The 15,660-nt window shown below is 40.8% G+C and overlaps 1 protein-coding gene across 2 annotated transcripts; it reads left to right on the top strand.

Annotated features, from left to right (window-relative positions):
* The first annotated feature begins 1,370 nt into the window (after positions 1–1,370).
* Positions 1,371–15,613, top strand: auts2b (activator of transcription and developmental regulator AUTS2 b). 2 transcript variants are annotated; one of them, XM_082179059.1, is made up of 14 exons: positions 1,371–1,819; positions 2,220–2,260; positions 10,139–10,444; positions 10,534–10,727; positions 10,873–10,917; positions 11,628–11,723; positions 12,142–12,213; positions 12,371–12,400; positions 12,499–12,570; positions 12,674–12,809; positions 13,316–13,396; positions 13,485–13,568; positions 13,671–13,881; positions 14,483–15,613. In XM_082179059.1, the coding sequence occupies exons 3-14, from the start codon at positions 10,348–10,350 to the stop codon at positions 15,591–15,593; spliced, it is 2,229 nt and encodes a 742-aa protein (XP_082035185.1). In that variant the 5' UTR covers positions 1,371–1,819; positions 2,220–2,260; positions 10,139–10,347; the 3' UTR covers positions 15,594–15,613. The 2 variants fall into 2 exon arrangements, with proteins under 2 accessions (XP_082035185.1, XP_082035184.1); XM_082179058.1 differs by having other exon boundaries at positions 10,534–10,748.
* The last annotated feature ends 47 nt before the right edge of the window (positions 15,614–15,660 follow it).

Genomic DNA, 15,660 nt, shown 5'->3' with positions numbered 1-15,660 from the left:
ATAAAGGTGCCATATAGCTTTGCTTTCATGCAAACACTGAAATGTAATGTCCTGGTTCTTAATGTCAAATGCATGTTGCATGTCTGATTTAAACAAAATGACTGGACTGATATTATTATCCAAAAACAAGGACTGATATTATTGCTGATAATTAGACATCAAATCCCCATAGTCAGGATAATAAAATACAGCAATAACATGAGGCTCAGCTAGACCCAGTTGAAAGTACATTGGCTGTTATTTGGAGCTTATAAATTATGAAAAGAAAACCCCCTAATCTTCTTCTGTTTGATGATATTTGATGACCTGCATACGATTTAGAGTCTCTCTTGTAGGTCTGTATTAATTTTTCAACTTGAGCCCACACATCTGCCTCCAGTCCCACAGATCGAACACCCTCCGAGGGGAGAAGGAAGGTGTCGCGGCCACTCGCATATTCATCTGCCAATCGGCGTCCCGGTGCGTGCACTCAGAAGAAGGAAGCTGAAACTGTTTTTCTCAGCGGCGCTGGCACGCTGAAGATCCACGTCCCGCTGAGGAGTCGCAAATCACAGCTACGTCCCAGCAGGAGGACCAACTTCAGCTTGAACAAGGCCTTGTTTTGTTCAGGGCCTGTGAAATGCAATTAGAAACTCCCTCAGGGCCGTCAGGGGCAGCAACTGAATGAGACCTCCCCGCGGTCTTGGCAGGCCATGGACTTTGAAGTCTTGTGCTATCTCCCCCAGAGAGCCCATCCCCGGTTCAGAGAGGACACCGCATTAGCAACGGAAGAGTGCAGGGAGCTTTCATCTGCCTCCTCCCATGGGGGTGTTGACGGTTCTAATAAATTATGTGATATATCTGTTGTGATAATACCCCGTCTTGTGATTTATCATCTCGCCATGCCCTTTTCCCGCTGACATTTACAGCCCTCTGTCTGATGAGGAGCTCTGCGATTGGTTGATCTCTCTAAGAATTCCACAACACCGTGTGCATGATATTCACTTTTATTTGACGTGTTTATAATAAGCTGTGACGGGTACAAATGCAACCACTGCATTTAATCATATTATCCTTCTCTCACCCTACAAAGAAGCGTGGTGGCATACCAGCACAGCAGCTTTAATTGGAGTCGACGACGTCACCCAATGAGAGCGAAGTCTCATTTCGGTGCGAGGTGGAACCGTCTCATCAGCATTCTTGACCCGTCGCCTGTCCCCTCTGGTTATTCTGGGCCTGTAATTAAGAGGATGGCCATAATCACTAGACTGTCTATAGGTACGTGTTGAGCAGAGAGGAGGAGAGTGTTGTAATTGTTCTTCCGCTGGGGTGCCGCTGTCAGGGCTGAGGAGGGAGGTGTGGGAGGCGGTGGGAGTGTCCGCGGAGGGAGGGATCACAGGAATGCACGGTTCGCTACTGTGGGGGCATTCTTGAGCCGGACACGCTCTGGAAAGGATCTCCTGGTTGATCACAAACCTGTTTCGGGTGGATTTGCGTTTAATCTGTTGGTGGTGAAGGAACTCGAAGCCTAATGTTTACTCTGTTTGGAGGATTTTACTGGATACAGATTCAGTCTCTGGAAAGGATTGGTTCAGGATTCAACAGCATACGTGCTCTGATAATCAAAGTGTAGAAACGAACACTTTGTCAGAGCTCCTAGATTTTGGAAGGACCTATCTTTTTCATTTATACATGCAACAAAGCAACTTTTTAACTCACTAACTGTATTCTGAAAAGCATTGGATAGTTGAAAAACATTTTTGGCAGTATTTTGGATTACACTGAGAAGAACCAGAGAGATTATCGTCCTCCTTGTCTCATCTTTTCATTGGCATTTTGGGTAAGTGCCTCTGGAAAATCTAATAAAATGTTAAGGTCTTGAGAATTGATGGATTTGGGTTGGTTGTGCTTCTTGCTGTGCATTTAGATATTACAGCAAAGATGAGAACTGCCTAGAGAGAAACGGATAGCTCAGTACAACAATTCTTAAATAAGAATCAAACTTGATTAAAATAATCATTTCTTTTGATTTCATTGCATCTATGTCTTTGTTTCCTGTTGTGAAGCATGGACAAATTATTATGTGTAGTGACAGTGTGTTCCCTTTGAAGGCATTTGGTCTTTTAAACAGTGAAGGAGCTTGTCATGTTTTGCAGTGGTGAAACAGTGTCCTCTTGTGGTTAAAATGTGTGTGTTGGCTTATGGATCATATTTACTGAAACTTATTAATAATATTGCAGGTTGCTCTGACAAACAGAGACATTCCCTCCTCCAAATGAAGGTATGTAAATCTCTTCAAATTCCATTGGTCACATTTTATAACGTGCACATTATTTATTTATGTTGTGTTTATTTGCCTCCCTGGATGAGAATTCATTAGCAACCATTATATCTAACACCTCTTGATAGCTTTGATAGATAGACTCAATTATCAAATGATAGTGTCATCACATCAGTTCCTACTCCAATGAGACAGAATCCTCTGGGAACCTCTAGTGGGCATTTGTATAATTACGTTGACTTCTCAGTAATAATAGAATTGTGTTTAGCTCTTATTTATTGGCAATAAATCAGCTGACTTATGTAGATGAACTCCTGGTGCATTCAGTTAGATCACATGCTGTGATACATGGTGTTATAAATACAAACCTCAGCACAATCTTTCTAGATATTAAACTTATATATTCTCATTTTAGTGCTTTGGACATTTGACGGGTGCAGTTCATGGCTTTTTTTCCCAGGCTAAGAAAGATTTGAAGGTTCACAACATCATGACTTTTCCGTTCTGTAATATGATGAATTGCACAACAAAAGATATAAAAGACATGTTATACTTGCATTGGGCAGATGGCATGATGAGAAATCCCCTGGATTGAGTACAAGGATGTAAAACACAATACCCTTAGAGCCAATTAGCCTCTCGATAACTTCTTTGGAGGGGGGTACGTTCAGGCCAAGTACGTGCTGGTAATCTTCCACTTAATTGGATAGAGGATTGGACACTCCACAGCCAAACCGCCCAAAAACACTTTAGCCATGCTGATTTATTTAACAAGACACTCAGTCCTTGCATTTATTTTTATTGGCACACTTACACATTTCAGTCATGAAGCATTCATGAAAACCACAATTGGTTCTCTCTATATCACTCATCACCATTTACTTCATGAAGTTTTTGCTACTTAAGCGTGCTGAAATCAAATCAGAGGCACTTAAGAACTTAACCAGATTACTTTCATAGGGTCACCAGCAATAGATAATGGAATTTACGTCTTTAAGTAAGAGTGGGTGCTCTGGAGGCTCCTGTCTAGCACTTTTGTCAGCAGGGGCCAAGGTCTGGCCACCAGCACTGGGCTGGGGTCTCACCGGGCTGATGGGTCACGGCCTTGGGTCAGACTGCTGGTATATACAGGAGGCAGCGCTCTATGTGTGCAAACTGTTTTTTGTGTTTTGTAAAAGATATTTTTAGACTTGTAATTTGCTGCAATTAGCACCATGATTGGCTTGCAAATGTAACAGAAAGGATGTGAGCACATAGTGTTTTGAGAAGCCTATTAAACCTTAAGCCATCTTAATGCAATTGAGTTAAAGGACGCTTGTCTCAATCATAGGAGGATTAGACAGCTTTCAGGGTCTGGTTTTTTTCTCAGTGTTCTGCCAGATGCTTCTCGGAATTCAGTTTTTAATTAGACATCACTTCAATGAATGACACATATCATATTTCTAATACGCTTCCTTTGTATTTGTGTATATTTAGATGCAACAGCACAGTTCTGATGACAATTATAGACAGACTGTTAACACCGAGTCTGGTGAAATATAGGTGATTCTTTAGTTAGGGTCAGTTTTTTAATCATAATGGAAACATTTATCACCTGAAGTTTGGTATAATGTATGACGGTATGAATTTTTTATATTGTACATGAGAAATTTTGAGGTAATAAAGCATAACGGTAATGACATTTTTTTTGGTTTTTGCATTGCATCTGTGGAAATGCTAAAATAACATTAGTTAAGTACCAGTTGATAAACTTAAAACAATAAAAAAGTAAATAAAATAAAATGATTTTTAATAAAATTTCTCAAATATTAATCGATTTGAAATTGGTCCTTAATATAAATCTTGAAATGAATGACATTTCTGATCTTCAAACTGCGCGGGGAAGTTAAAAAAAGAGAAATTCTGTCAAATTTAACTTTTCAACGCTCAAAAATTACACTACTTAATACTTTTATTCGACAAGGACACATTCAATTGAACAGAAATGGCAGTAAAGACATTTATAATGTTGCAAAAGATTTAATTAGCAAATAAATGCTGCTCTTTTGAACATTCTATTCAAAGAAACTTTTCACAAACATATTAGGCAACACAACTGTGTTCAACATTTATTTTTAAGAAAAAAAAATTCTTGAGCAGCAAATCGGCATATTAGTATGATTTCTGAAAGATCATGTGACACTGAAGACTGGTGTAACGATGCTGAAAATTCAGCTTTGCCATCACAGGAAAAATAGCATTTTTAAAATGTATTAAATGTAATATTGTAATAATATTTTACAATATTACTGTTTTTACTGTATTTTTGATCCAAAAAGTGCATCCTCAGTGAGCATAAGAGACTTTCAAAAACATTACATAATCTTACCACGCCAAGCTTATATTCTAAATATACTATATTTTTAAAAGCTTTTTCCACATTGAAGAATCTCCAGTATAAGCACTGTACTATGTTTGACTCTGTTGTTATGGTTGTTTGTTGTTAATGCTAATATGAGAAGGCTTGCTGAGGAGCTGTGTAATCTGTCCGCCCGACACTCGGCTGTCAAAAGTTGACAGCTTCCCTCAACACTCACAACCGTAACATGTTTCTGCCAGGAATAACTCAAATGCTATTCACAGAGCTGTCTTTGCTTCAGTTTTGGCCGAGGTGCGGTGACTGGCCTGGATAGAGTTTTTTAAGTTCCTGCAATGCTTGTTAAGGATGTGTTAAGATGATATGCTATACAGGGCCCAGAATGCATTTCACAGGCATGATCACTGTAGCCACCATCAAAGTAGGAGCGAAACTATTCAAGGCCATAGTATAATCTGTTCATCCCCTGTCCGTTGCAGACATAGATATACATGTTAGTACAACGGAGTCTGTGAGATAGGCAGTCAGAACAGAGTTGGCATTGTTCGCTGGGTAACCCGAGCCGGGCCTGGCCCGAGCGTCGGGGATAGTGTATAGCTGAAATCGCCGCTGCTGAGACATCAGCCAGACAGCTGACTGTTTGGAGCTTTCAACACAACTCAAATAAACACTTTGACTATCCAACTTTAGCGCTCGCTTTGCCCCCAGCTCTCACACACGTCACAGCCGTGACTGACCACTGCGATAAGACTCACAACGGGCCCTTTATCATCAGTGAAGCCGCTTTAAGAGTCTGTTTTAAAGCTGAGGATCTGAGTCTCTAGCGTCCTCCACGCCGCTGATTGTTTCACTGGCGCTCCAGGGGCTCGGTTTCTCGGAAGCGGGAGGTACAACACATCCCACAGGCTTCAGGAGACATTGTGTGCACGGCCGGCCTACATCCCCATCACTAATCCCCGACTGAACGAAACCTGAGCGCTGAATAATGAAACCGCTCTATGCCGGGCATTGCTGCCTATTGTACTGACTGTGGGAGAATGCAGTCGTTTTGCTCACAGCAATTTATACGTCCTTAGCTTGTGTCCTGAACTGGCCTTTCACATCATCCTTTGTGAAGGGATTACTTGATGATAACAAGCCATGACTTGCTCAAATACGGCTCGATTCTTATGCTGTATATGACTGATGAAATGAGGTTTAAGAGGAGGAATTGCACTTTTTGAAATAAGCTATTTGGGTTTAAAGCTTTTAAACTGAGAGAAATGCACAGAGTTTGCTTATACTCTTGGAATATAAGGAACTCTTGGAACTTATACAGTTCCATCTAAGTATAAACACTCTCTGAATTAAATTATAAATGCAAAAGAAAAATTTTCTGACAAAGTAAATGTCTCTCTATATTAAAATTATAGACTTCCACTTTGTCAAAAAATACATAATTTTATTTGAATTGTAAAATATAATTTTTAATGTCGCTAGCACAACTCAGACTTAATGTGAAGATTTTTATTTTTATTTAAGAAACTATAAATTGGCATTATTGTGAACTGCAGTCAAGTATTGTTAATTTCGTATACCGTCTTTGGTAAATAAAAATATTGTAACAAAAAAACTGTGTGTAGAATCCCACTTTCATAGCCACGATCTGCACATATTACAGTTTTGATCCATATAAATCACAGTAAGCGTAAAAATCCTGTGCATACCACCCAGTTGGCTTACTGCTTTGATGTGTTAACTGGAAAAAAGAGAGAGAGAGAGTGAGAGAGAGAGCAGCGCCATAAAGGAAGTGTTCGCTTAGTCTGTGTGATACCCAACACCACAGACTGTGATCCTGCAGACAGACTGGCAAGTTGAGAATACAGAGAGATACTGTTCCCCTGTGTCTTATTCAAGAGCTGTTGAACGCCTGCTGAACGCTGCACCGAGAGAGAGCTCTCTAAACCTGCCAGATTACAGCCTGGACTGCCTGGAACGCCAAATTTTCTAGTAAATCCATGCACGACTCAGACTTAGGGTGCAGAAACATTGAGGTAGGAGCTTTTTTTTAGCTGTTTTCAGTTGACGACTAATCCTGAACATATCAGAAGTGAGTATTTGTTTTAGCTCATTTCCACACAGGTGAAATCCAACCGTGTAGTGTTCTTCTCTGAGATAGTCGTTGCTCGCACAAATGTGGCTAAGTGTCAGAGAGAGGTGCAGCCGAACAGATGCACCTTAGCTAAGTGGGCTTCATTCACAGTGAGCTAAAAACCGTGTGGGAACCTGTCAGCACCCAAGAGCAACTGTTTCTCAGTTTGAGTCATTTGCCAACTGTGCCCTAGCAATAACACACGTGGCCCTCGATGCCACCGGGTGATTAATGAGAATGTCTCCCGCCATCTGCGAGCGCAAAACCGCAGAGGACCGGCTACAGTAAACAGGTTTATGATTTGAAGATTAAGTGTAGTTTTTAGGAGGGCTTACCTGCGCTCCGCCTGAGCTGCGCTCGTCTACTTTTGTATGCACACAAAGCTCCCTCCAATTGCTTCTTCACGAGATTAAGAGCTTTCCCCTGGCACCCTGTCAAGGACAAAATTTAAAGAACACGAGTGTTTAACCTCCAGCTAATCTTGTCTTTGTGAGAATGAAGGGATTAGACCATTCGTTTCTGCATGCCTGGAAGGGTTAGGCCAGTAATGGGCTTGATGAATGACAAAAATGGCTTGGGGAAGGGAGCTGCCAACTGACACAGGAAGACAAATTCGCTGGTGGCCTGACAGCTCCAAAAAGAGGCTTAGCTTAATTCCTGACCTGCATCAAAATAGAGCATTACCGTGCCATGACACTAATTGAAAACAAGCAGTTTAATCGAAACGAGTCTAATACACACAAGCCAAATATTTTCATTTATTTTTACCGCTCGTTATTGCTTCGTTTGATGGAAGGGTACATCATCACACGCTGTTCTTTCATTTAACTGGATGCAAATTAGATTAAAACTCCAGCGCCATTATGATCCAAGGGTCTATTAAGGACTCTCTGTGCTTGCTTATTATTTAGCTTTACTTGATTAGTCTGTAGCCAGTCCAGCTATTGAGCTGTGCCATGTGGCTTGTTCCACTCATTACGGACTAGATGGAGACTGTCTGTTCTCCTCTCTGGAGACTTATGGTCTCCTCCAGCATTTCTCCCATTCATCTCATTAAGGATTGACATGCTGGTCTGGCACTTTACGCTCTTAAGTTCCTTATTGGCATTGATGGTTCCATGAAGAACCTTTAACATCTATGGAAACTTTCCATTGTACAAAAGGTTATTTATAGTTAAAAACGGTTCTTTAGATTATTAAAAGTTATTTTTAAAAGGGATAGTTCACCAAAAAATTATTATTCTGTTATTAATTACTCACCCTCATGCTGTTCCAAACCCGTAAGACTTTCGTTCATCTTCGGAACACAAATTAAGATATTTTTGATGAAATCTGAGAGTTTTTCTGTCCCGCCATTGACAGCCTACGCAACTACCACTTTGACGCCTCAAAAAGTTTACAAAGAGATTGTAAAACGAATCCATATGAATTGAGTGGTTTAGTCAAAATATTCTGAAGAGACACAATCACTTTATACTGTATGATGAACAAACCTCATTGGTTCTTGCTGAAGCTCAAACGTGCTGCCTAACACGAGAATGAACCTCATTGGTTCTCGCACGTCAAGCAAACATACTTGAGCTTCTGTTTACCACAACTGATGTGTGAGTTGATGAATGTTTATATGTGGATAAAAGCATAAACTCAGTCTGTTCATCATATAACGCGATCATGTCTCTTCAGAAAATTATGGACTAAACCGCTCAATTCATATGGATTAATTTTACAATCTCTTTATTAACTTTTTTGAAGCGTCAAAGTGGTAGTTGTGTAGAAGTCAATGGAGGGACAGAAAGCTCTTAGATTTCATCAAAAAAAGATCTTCATTCGGGTTTGGAACGACATGAGGGTGAGTAATTAATGACAGAATTTAAATTTTGGGTGAACTGTCCCTTTAAGAACTTTTAACCGCAAGGTTCTTTGGGGAAGCCAATATGGTTATTTTATTGCATGACTGCGAAAACTCCCTTCTTTATTTTTAAGAGCATATGAAATATTGCATTCTGGAAGCACCTTTAAACACCTTATATTTTCAGATGTCAAACATTTTACATTTAGTTTGTTTCTCCACACACATTTACTGTTCCCAACGTTTGAATGACCCCTGCGGCTGTGTCACCCTATTCAATGCAAACAGCTCATCACAAGGGATTTGGAGCTCAGCTCAGGCGAATAAGTTGCTCCTTGTGTTTCCCTCCTCTGTGTACCCCTGGTGTTCGCGAAAGGAGGTCTACCCCTTGGAGAAGCTAACAATCCATTATGGGGCTCTCAAAAGACCTTTCACTATAGATACAGCAGCACTGGAGAAAAGACCCAAATTGACAGCTCGACACAAAAGAGATTTACTGCTTTGCTTTATGTGCATGAGTGCTGTTCAAAAGGAGGTAATTGCAGGTTGTATAGATGGGCGAATCCCTAAGGGATTTCACCCCTTCATCACATTTGCATTCACTATTAGCGACCCCCACCCCCGGGAGGGACCAGTAAATGTCACTGTGAAACCAAAGTCACCAGTGCTATAACAGCATGTGAAAAGACTAATGCTGTAAAGATAGAGATATCCTTCTCTCCTTATTTATTTATTTTACAAGCTCTGCTTGCCTCATTGTACATTGTTATCTTTGCATTGACACAATTACTGCACTGTGCCATCGTTTATACACTCCTGTTCAAAAGTTTGGGGACAGTAAGTTTCATTCCCAAGGCTTCATTGATTTGATCAAAAATATAGTAAAAACAGTAATATTGTGAAATAATATTACAATTAAAAATAACTGTTTTGAATATATTTTAAAATGTAATTTATTCCTAAATTTTCAGCATCATTATCCCAGTCTTCAGGATCCTTCAGAAATCATTCTAATATGATGATTTGGTGCTCAAAAACATTTATTTTTAATGTTAATAAGTAATAGGGCACAAGAGTCAGGTTCCAGAAATTAAAATCACATTAATTTTCTCCATAGTACATTTTTTTAACAATAACTTTAAAGACAGACCTACCATCGCCAATGTTGTAGTATGTGCTTTAGTTTAACAAATCAGTTCTTTTTTTTTAAATATAACAAAAGATATTGAAACTAACAATATTTGAATTTTTTATGTTCAAATGCGAATTATAAAACAGGTAAAAACTTGTCATGACTTACACTGAAGGAGGTACACAAGTCATGTTTTGGGACCAGAATATCACAGTGTGTTTGTGGTGGGCCCTTTTGACTTGGCTGAGAAAACTATAGTGTTTTTCTGGGAAAAGTGATGTAAAAATCTAGTTTTACTTGTGTTTCTTTGATTATTATTTATTGATGTTCTTGATGGATTCTCTTATTAGTTTGCTCTTCTTGGCTGGCCCGGTATCCATTGTGTTGACTCGATATTTTATGACCCGCAGGTCTTGCTGATGTTGCTAATACCACAAATGCGTGATCAGAAAACAGCAGGCAGGATGCCACAAGGAGATATTTAAGAACACCTAGAAAGACTGAAGGAAAACATCTTTCACCTTCCAAAGCAGTTTATACAAACTCTTGTGCACTTTGAGTGCATCAGCACAAGTTGAAGAGGAGAGTTGTAATCATCCTGTTTTCCAAACAACACAAAATGTTTGCCCCAACGACAACCCTGCCTCCTCCTCCTCCCCTCTTAACAGGAAGCCCTCTGCCAGTGCCCAGTGCACCATCCGCAGGTCCCTACACAGGTACAGCTGCACCAGACAGACCGCACCATCAAAATGTAACTTAAATCTTTCTTGCATATTCACTTGAGTTTCTCTTGCGCACCTTCTAGATCACGACCTACTGCGGCAGGAGTTAAACTCTCGGTTCCTGGCCTCCCAGACTGTCGATCGAGGAGGAGCACTAGCCTCCCAGGCCTACCTGCGCACAGAGTTCCACCAGCACCAGCACACACACCAACACACACATCAGCACACCTTCACTCCGTTCCCCAACTCCATCATGCCCAGCCCATCAGCACCACTGGTGCGTACCCCTGCCAGACAAGTGAGGAGAAATACTGATACATCACTTACATTCATAATCAATTATTTGAGCTGAAATTCTACCAGTTGCAATGTATTAAATTACTAAGTGAAGGTAAATATCTTTTTTCCCTCTTTCCTTGCAGTTTGACAAATACCCCGCTAAAGTGGACACCTTTCATAGACACAATGTAAGTTAGACCAGATATAAATTCTGAGCACTTAACTCTTTCCCTGCCATTGACGGAATTTTCCGGCTTTCCGTGTGTTCACTGTTATACGGTAGGGGGCACTATTACGTATCTTCTGAAAGAGTACAGAATCTCCGGATTAAAACACAGGAAAAAAAGGAGCAAAAACAAGCGATAAAAACATTGCTTATGCACATTGTTGTTCTTATGCATGTTCAGATATTCATACAACAAAGTATTCTGGGGTACATTACATTTTTGTAAAATAATTATCAAAAACACTGGTGGTGGCTGGCAACCTAAAAAAAAAAAAAAAAAACTCTGGCAGGGAAAGAGTAAATGGCCTGTGATTTGAGTGGCATGGTCCTTTTAGTGATTCATTCTAGAAGTTTACATAGTTTAGCATTAATAATGTGTCTTAAAGAAATTTTACTGCTATTAATTATCAGCCGCAACTCGAACTCCCTTCAGCTCCAACATTATTACATTTTGATTCAAGATAAAAAAATAAAAAAATGTTTCTTAACATACCGGTAAATTGTATAATTATGTATAATTTCAGGAATGTGCATAACTTAAATAGGGTTTTAAATAGGACATTTTGATTTAACTTTTAAAGCCATAAAAATAAATGCTTTTATGTCCTGAATCAGCATGAACAGACTTTTGATTCCTGACATTAATGACATTTTTCTGTGGTTTCCCTACAGTTGGTCCCGTCGTATCCGTCAGTAATGACTGGAATACCTCCTATGGTTCCACCTGCTGGACCATTCAGCTCTCTCCAGGGAGCTTTTCAGCCCAAGGTTTGCCTGCCACTCTGTCTCTCAGCTGTCTGTTTTGTTTGAAACACAGCATTCTTAAAAGGCCTTGACACTGAAAGAAGCCTGTGAATAACTTGATATTTCTTAAGTTGAGATGACCTCCCTCAAAGGAAGAAATAAAATAAAAAACAAGAGAAGAAAAGTCTTATGGTTTTCTATGCCTTTCAGATGAGATTCTGCAAACTGTTTATTTTCAGTCCCACATCTGCAAAGCCTGGTTTCAAAGGCCAGATATAAAAATATATGTAAAAATTCCAGTCTAGCCACACTTAGATACTTAAATTACTTTCATAAGAGATAAAGTGTGCTGAGGAAAAACAGGGAATCCTGTGGATTCATCATCATGTTTATAATTTAATTAAAAATGGACACAGTATTCACAAAGTTTTTGTATCTGCAGGCTTCCAACCCTCTAGATGTGGTCTCAAGGCCAGGATCAGTGCCACACCAACTTTTACAAAGGGACTCCAGAGTAGGTTTCAATTTATCATCCTTTGCATGGCTTCTTTAATGGACCAAAGATTTGAGCCAGAAATGTTCAGGTGTCTCATTAAATATTTACTGCTGTTCTGTCTATCAGTGATGAAATATAAGAATAATAATGTATTGTATTATTATATATTTTCCAGCTTCTAGACCCCATGTGTCCTAAACCAAAGGTAAGGTTTGCATGTGATTGTTCAGCTCTTTGTATTAACCTTGTAAACCAGGAACAAAACGCTTTACCCATTATTCACATTGTTTTTTTTTACTTCAGAAATCTGGGAAGTGGTGTGCAATGCATGTCCACATTGCATGGCAGGTTTACCATCATCAACAAAAAATTAAGGCAAGTTCAAATCAAATAATTGTTCATTTTCAAGATATGCAATATATCTAGTTTTAAACTCATATTTAATCTGTAACCATTTTTCCATTCCTGTGTGTTACAGAAGCAGATGCAGATTGAGCCACATAAATTAGACTTTGGGTTTAAGCCTGATTTTTTTAATCGATCGTCTGGCTCGAGCTTCATGGGATTGCAGCCACGTGATTTACCCCGCCCCTCCACCATCCTCTCTAATGCAGGTAGGAACATATCCACACAAGTGACTGTAATTTTGCCAAGTAGGATGTTCTTGGATCACCATCTTGTTGATTCTAGAACAACATCCCTATCAACTAATTAGATTATAGGCACTAGGTACAATATTACAGTCCAGTTACTTCCCACTGATTTTAAAGGTTAAGGTTAGGGCAGGGTGTCCAATCCTGCTCCTGGAAGGCCACTGTCCTCCAGAGATCAGATCTAACCCTATTAAACACACCTGAACCAGCTAAAGTCTTCATGATTACTAGAAGTATTACTTTCAGGTATTTTGGAAGTAAAAAGATAATCCAGAAACATGTCTTAGCAAAACCACTGGAACCGTATTAGATCAAATGGACAAAGCTACAACATCAATGAATGCCCATGATCTCAGTGAGCAGTGTCCTGTAATAATAGAAAACATTAATGTTATAAAAGTTATAAGGCTATGTCTGACAGAAACAGAACTGTGCTCATCCAGTATCATCTACATCTGTCTTGTTAGGTCCCAAACAACCTTCCGTTTCACCCTATGGATCCTTACCGCACACCCCAAACAATCTCCACAGTCTAGTCCCCCATCATGGTAAGATTAAATTTACTTCCTTGAGAATTGAATTCATAATATATCAACATTACTGCTCAAAATCTAAACCCACGTATCTCTTGTGTAGAGTCTCTTAATAAGCCACTCACCTTTGGAGGCCTAAATACATTGAGTTCATCTGCCTTTGGAGGGCTTGGAAACCCATCAATAAGTAAGGACATTCATTTATCCTTACAATAAAGGATCTGTAACTGCTGAAGGTGAAAAATCAGTCTTTCCCTGATTGACAATAATTACTCTCTGACATTCATAGCACCAAATGCAACGCATGGTACTAAAGATGGTAAAACGGTGCCAACTTCAAGTGGACCACTGGAGCCCTGGAACAGACTGCACCAGACACCTTCATCCTTCCCTACGCCCCCTCTATGTCAAAGGCCATCTGAACCTGAAAGAGCTCCCTCCGTACCAGACAGAACAGCGATTAAAAAAGACTCCATAATCAACAAAGATGATCAGGAAAGGTACGTACCAGCTAAGAGCAAGTACATGTACATGCCAAGAGCAAGAAGGTACCTGCAGAACACTATCTGCTAGCATTCTGTTTGACCTCAATGATAGATACTCAGTTATCGCAAACATCCTCAAAAGTTGGTAAACAGGTTGCAGCCATATTTGCTTCATGGGCACTTGGATCTGGAAAGATTTCAGAATTTGAGTACTTCTGAGGAGGTCTGCACTAAGCAAGCTGTCACTAGGAATGCTAAGTAATTGTTTGATCTCCTTAATGTTTTTCAACCCCCAGACAGCAACATTGTGTCGGCCCACATCTGATACCAGATGTGGGCCAGAACTATGTTGGTGTCTGGGCCATTTAACGCTGTAGCAGGCACTAAGTCCCTAAACCAGGGGTGTCCAATCCTGCACCTGAAGGGCCACTGTCTAGTTTCAAGACCAGTAAAACAGACTTGAACCGTCTTATCAAGGTCTTTATGATTACAAGAAATTTCCAGACAGGCATGTTGGAACTAAACTCTGCAGGACATTGGCCCTCCAGGAGCAGGATTGGAAACCCCTGGTTCAAGAGCTGGTCAAAACTCAAATCTTTTATTTCAATCATTGCAGGGAGCCAAAAGAGAAATCAAATGAAAGGCATTTGTCCCCCATCAGAAACAGCGCACTTGACAACAAACCATCAACAGAGTCCTTCATAGGTTCCTCTCCAGATGATTCCAAGGAAGAGGAGCGAGTGAGAGAGAAAACACAAGCCCAGGAGCTCCCGCAACAGACCCGAGAAACTGAGGAGCAGAAGCACAAAGAGATCCAAAGTGATAAAAGAGAAAAGGATGTCAAGAGTGAGCAGCAGCCCGCTGAGGACAAGCAAGCAGTAAAGGAGAGTTCATCACCCAAACAACAGAGAGAGGATCTCAAGCGGTCAAGTAGTGATAGCCAACCCTGGGAGCCAGCTGAGAAGAAAATTAGAGTTGAGTATGAACCCCCCTATTCCAAGAACAGCAAGGTGAGGGTCAAGGAGGAGAAGAGAGACGACCAGGACCACGGGGCTACAACTCACCAGAAGGTCTTGGAAAAACCATGGCAGGGTCCCAGAGCCCTTGCTTTAAACCTTTCACCTCTTTCTACTCATCATTTGCCGATAGGAATCCCAGCTGGCCACCCTGGTCTCGACAGGGCTAGGCTGATCTCACCTTTTCTTGGAATGAGTCCATTACCTGGAGCCGAAAGGCTTCCTTACTCGCCTCAACATTGGGAGTCTATGCGTAATGTTTATCGAGGGTTAGACCTTCCTCGTAGAGACTCTTTGGGCAAGGACCTCTTAATGAGAAATGACCACCTGCAACGCACCATGATGGGGCACCCTGCTTACCCACGAGATCCGTTTCTGCAGTCCATGGCCCTGGAGCAAAGGAGTCAGCTGGAGGAGCGTCATCGCCTGACCCTCCAGAGAGAGGAGAGCGAGCGGGGTCGCCTACTGGCCATGCACCATGCTGCACTGGACCCTCACTTAACGCATCCAGGACTCCTCACGGCAGCTTACCCCAGCGCAGGACTCCAACATTACAACTCGCTCAGTAGGACTCTACCTGCTGCCTATGTACACACCCAACCACACCCACTTTTCCCAATGCTGCTGGCAAGATCAGGGTCTCCTAGACGGATGACCCCTCTTATGGATAGACCTGTTTTGCATCCACACAGAGACACTGATACTCGGTAAGCTGGACTGCATCAGGAACTGACAGACTCGTGTATATCAAAGCACTTCATGTGAAACAAAGTGTAGT

The sequence above is a fragment of the Leuciscus leuciscus genome (assembly GCF_965113295.1).
Source record: "Leuciscus leuciscus genome assembly, chromosome: 9".
In the NCBI taxonomy this organism is placed as follows: Eukaryota; Metazoa; Chordata; class Actinopteri; order Cypriniformes; family Leuciscidae; genus Leuciscus; species Leuciscus leuciscus.
Note: the sequence above shows the minus strand (reverse complement) of the source record. Positions and strands in the feature narration are given on the sequence as shown.